At 33.4% G+C, this 5,347-nt stretch overlaps 1 protein-coding gene across 5 annotated transcripts in view; it reads right to left on the bottom strand.

Moving 5' to 3' along the window:
- Positions 1-338: 338 nt before the first annotated feature.
- Positions 339-5,347, bottom strand: part of LOC106875582 (ribose-phosphate pyrophosphokinase 1) — an 88,155-nt gene continuing 83,146 nt past the window's right edge. For all 5 annotated transcript variants that reach the window (XR_008265724.1, XR_008265726.1, XR_008265725.1 and 2 more), the window contains one exon: positions 339-543. Coding sequence is in view for 1 of the 5 variants with exons in the window: in XM_052973647.1 (XP_052829607.1) it covers positions 451-543 (93 nt within the window). In the remaining 4 variants the exon portion in view is untranslated. The remainder of the gene's footprint in view (positions 544-5,347) is intronic.

Raw genomic sequence — 5,347 nt, 5'->3', positions numbered from 1 at the left:
GTATGTATATATATAAATAAATGTATGTATGAGAAATATAACACAATTCAAACAACTAATAAGAATTAAAGGAAAGAGTTTAACCTCCCTACAGTTTTCTCAAACACTCCATTTTATGTAACACATTTTCAACACACCCAATAAATTTAATTTCTATTATCTCTCTATCTGTATTGTATATTTATATTTCATTTTCATTACTTTACGGAAAAAGCTAAAAAAAAAAAATTGAATAATGATAAGGAAATAGATAAATATACAATGCAAACAGGGAGAGAAAATGAGATTTCACTCTAAAACTAAATAGTGATTTCTCTTTTTTTCCCTTTTCTTTAAAAAAAAAAAAAAAAAAATCATGAAAAAGTATTGCTCTGATACATGGTATAGGGGAAAATAATGACAAAAGTAATTTTGAAAAGGTACTAAATTTTGCAAAGAAGGTAGCAGCAGTTAGAGAGGAACATGGCTGAATAAATAGGAGACAGACTCGCCATTGTGTGTTCGCCTGATGGCTTCGGCAAGCATCATTGATATATCAATACACTGAAAAATAAAAATAAAAATAATTAAAAATATTGAGAGAGAGAGAATACAGAAAAGATGTCAGAAACAAATGATAATGTACAAACTTTACTATCTTAGTTAAAAAGAAACCTGACTGGGATACAAATAGAACTTAGAAAGCAGATATATACCAGACATTTACCATCTTCTATGAGTATGTATGTGATTTTCTTTAATCTTCAACATAAAGTTAATTATTTATCTCCAAGTCAGTCGCATTTGAGCAAGGCTACTCAGTATTTTTTTCTTTTTAAGCATGGTGCACACAGACATTATTCAGGGTCCTTGCTTTAACCCTTTAGCAATGCTAAACCAGTCATACCATGTCAAAATATTCAACCTGTTTTATGTTCAAACCAACCAGATCCAGCCTCTCATATCTTCCTTACAATTTCATTCTAAAAAAATAAATCATATCATTGGAATTTTGAAGCTACAAGACAATTCATAATTAATCCAAAACAATGTGAATAAATAAACAAGTAATCTGAATGCTAAAGAGTTAATCCTTTTGTTATGATATTCCTGTTGAGTGGAACACAATTTCAAAATTTAGTTGCTGTTCCTTTGGACAACACTATTACATATTGATTCCCATGTCCAGAATCGCCATAATCAATCACATTAGATTCACCAACACCCACTCTCTACTATCCACAATGAATCAGATCATAACATACGCAATGAAGATGATATATTTCCAAACAACATTTTACTAATCAATTTAAATTTTATTCACAATAAATTTTCTCAAAAATATTCATAGATAAATTATTTTTAATGAATTAAAATAGAGAAAAATTGAATGAATTAAAATCCTTTAATGAAGAGAATTCAATATTTATGTCAACAAGTTAACTCCAGATCAAAATCCTAAACTTGACTACTATTTAATAATCTAGGATGGCATCATCAGATGAATCCTCTCTTAAGAATTTGCACTATTATAGTTCTTGCTTTGCCTGTAGTGTTGGACAATTTTAAAATATAGAAAACAATTTTATTAGCATGACTATCTTCCCTTCTTTAATCAACCAAACCCCACAAGTACCAGTGATGCCCACAAGCATCACTTCTCAATTTATCCTAGGGTCCCAATAAGATGTTAACTTTGATATGTGTTCCATTATATATTTTTTTTACCCACAATCCAGTAGGGGATCGTTTTAATAATTTAATCTCTTAGTTTATTCAGTGTTCAATTTTACTTAAATACATGGTAAATTTCAGATGTAAAAATCAATAGAAAAATGAAAAAAATTTATAAAATACATAACGAAAAAGTTCTAGTGTACATTAATCACATTTTAAATTTCATAGTATGCCAGTTCCCAAATGGTTCACAGAAACAAAGAGACAACCCACAGGAGTGTAGTGTGGATCTTGCAAACATACCATCACAATGCTCCAGTAAGTCATCTGGGAGCCAACATATTAAGGGATCATACATAGCAACCATCACTTATGTATACAAACAGGACTAAATATTTCAGTACATGCAATAAGCATTTGTATACTCTTAATATGCTTTCATGTGCTGTAAAGATTGGAAGCATGTATTTTAGTGCCTCCCAAACCTAACCAATAAGCAAGACAATTATCAAATTTCCTTGAAAATATAAAACAAAATGGAAGTTTCACTACTGAAGAGGTAATTCAGCTTTTATCTTGTAGTCTTAATTTGGCTAAAACCTCTGACAAACCAGACTGAATTGTTAGATAATCACTATATTAACTTGTCTCTATAAAATTATGAACCCCAATAGCGGGTAATGGAACCTTTTTATGTTCCATGTAGCAGCTAAACCTCTTTCAACAAATACCATACTGTCTATGAAATGACAGATCAATCACATCAGCTAGCCATGAAGCCATAAACTTTAGGACTTTTCTTTTCTTTTATGTCAAAAACATTGGATAAATACAATTTGTATTTACATCTCTAGGATATTCCATCTGTTGATTGTGCTTTGTTAAGGTTTGGGGTTGTTATTGGGGAGGGGACACACTATAGTTTCACTTAGACAGAACAGGTAACTGCTTCAGAGCCAAGAAAGCAATATTTTTGCTCATAAATATAAATTTTATCCTAGAGATCATAGCAATTTAAACAAAGATATAAAAAAATTACAAGTTGTACAAGTGATATTGGAAATTATTTTTCTTTAAAAACTGAAATAGAAAAAAGCATATATATATATATATGTGTAAATAAAAAAATAAAGTGCTTGTATTTAGCAACATTCTGCTGTTAGTAAATATTAAATGACTTTTTGAAATATTTAGAAAAAATGCAATTTTGTCAATTGAAGCAGCAATACTGAAAGTTTTGAAGAGAAATCAAAAAGGAGATGAGTTTACAAAATGGATTTTATTGATTAAAAATTAAGGGAAAGGCACCAAGAGAGAGGAAGAAAAAGGGAAAAATCATCAAAATATGTCTAGAAGGAAGAGTCAACCTGTACCCTTTGACATCAAACTGATTTCTTGGACAACAAACATTATTACTGATTCTCCTGTAACATATTTTTTTTGTTAGCACTTTCATAAACTAGGTACCATGTTCATGGTTTGTAAATCTCTTCCGCCAATACCAACATTACTAGAGAAAATATTACATGCATGGCAATATTTAAATTTATGAGTCACAAATTTAATGACTACAATGTAAGCCTACACAAAAACTGAAGGGCCAAGTACTGCATATAATATTACTGTCACAAAAAGCTTTTAATTACCAGTTCAATCAAATGGTTAATGCTCCCAGATGCCATGTCAGTTTAAAATCTGGCTTTCACACCAGATAAAAGTAATAACTATGTACAACTCCCACTCATAACTGAATGGAGATTATTCTTGAAACCCTCAACATTAATTCTTACAATATCATTATATATAATCAATATTTTTATGTGTCCAGGAAATTTTTTTGAGTAGCAGCCCCATGAATTATGGATTATCATCAGGTGGGCTACACTTCTACAAAAAATTCAAGACAATTTTTCATTAGGTTTGCCATTCAGAAAATCCCATGACTAGTTTAAACAAAACTTACTGACATGGATTTTCTATTGTTTTTCTTGTCACTAGTTCATACACATTGAAAGTGAAGCTCAAACTACAGGACTAATTTACTAGAGAATGTAAACAATAACTTTACTCATGAAGCTGGTTCCTGATAATAATGATATTGACACACACATATGTCTGTGTGTATGTATATATTCATATATATATGGTCTGATCAATAAGTATCCAGACTGTTGCCATAGTAACGAAGCTACAACACACAGTGAAGCCACTTAGCACAGATTGGACCTCAATCTCTGCTGCGCACTAAGTTTTAACATTCTTGCTCACTTCTGCTGTTTACAGCAGTGTTTCGAAGTAATGTGCTATCGTTACATTGACTAGGACAGAGAAAGTTGTCATGGCAATATCTGCTCAGAAGCCTACGCAAAGTTGCAGAAAGTGTATGGAGAGGAGTGTATGAGTGGGTTAGACGTTTCCAAGATAGCTGAGAAAATGTCAATAGTGACGAACATTCTGGGAGATCCGCAACCAGCAGAACTGAGAAAAACATTGCAGATGTGTGTGTGTGTAGCTGTGAGGGGAAATTGTCAAATCACCATCCGTGATTTACATTTCAGTTCAGTCTATTATCACTGAAGATTTGGGTACGAGATGTGTGTCTGCCAAAACTGCTTTCAGCTGACCAAAAAGACACTTGGAGTTTCAGTTGCACAAAATCTCCTTGTGTCAAGAACAGTGAAAACTTTTTGAAAACTTTGCATAGGCCTCTGAGCCAAATTCACCAGCAAGCTTTTGGTAAAATTTGATGCAGATTCTGTCATGGTCACATGCTACACACATTATTTCCAAACACTGCTGTAAAAAGTGGAAAACTTAGTGCACATGCACACCAGAGATAAATAGTCAATCTGTGGTAAGCGGCCTTATTTTGCATACTTTAGCTTCGTTACTATGGCAACAGTCCAGATGTTTATCGATCAGACCATATATATATATACATACACACACAAATTTAATATAAACAGCGAGGCACAATGTGCTACCATAAAGGCAAAATATAATCATCACTGAATGTGACTAAGGCTGTCAAGTTAAAATGCTCTTAATGCTGTAGGAAAAGCAGATATGTAAACATTTATGCTGATGGGCTACAATCGCCCCAAACACTGGTTGAAGAATTCTTTATTATTATCATCATTTAGCATCCATTGTCCATGCTGGCATGGGTTGGATGGTTTGACTAGGGCTGGCAAGCTGAGGGGCTGCACCAGACTCCAGTCTGATTTGGCATGGCTTCTACAGTTGGATGCCCTTCCAAATGCCAACCACTCTAAGAGTGTAATGGGTGCTTTTATGTGCCTGTTACGTTACACTGGCATTGGCCACATTGCCTTCGTAAAACCCAATGCTCAAATGATGCTTTAAACGTGCCAGTATCAGCCATGACTACAATTTCACTTGGCTTGATGGGCCTTCTGAAGCATGGCATATCGCCAAAGTTCTCAGCCACTAGTCATTGCCTCCATGAGGTCCAACATTTGAAGATCGTGCTTCCCCACCTCGTCCCATGTCTTCCTGGGTCTAAGTCTATCACAGGTTCCCTCCACAGAGATCAGCACTTCTTTACACAGCTGTCTTAGTCCATGTGCATCACATGGCCATACCTTTATATATATATATATATATATATATATATATATATCATCATCATCTTCATCATGAGATAGTGAGTTTAATTCCCAGACTGGGC

This window comes from Octopus bimaculoides, chromosome 16, assembly GCF_001194135.2.
Source record: "Octopus bimaculoides isolate UCB-OBI-ISO-001 chromosome 16, ASM119413v2, whole genome shotgun sequence".
In the NCBI taxonomy this organism is placed as follows: Eukaryota; Metazoa; Mollusca; class Cephalopoda; order Octopoda; family Octopodidae; genus Octopus; species Octopus bimaculoides.
The sequence above is the reverse complement of the archived record's forward strand: the minus strand, read 5'-3'. Positions and strand labels throughout refer to the sequence as shown.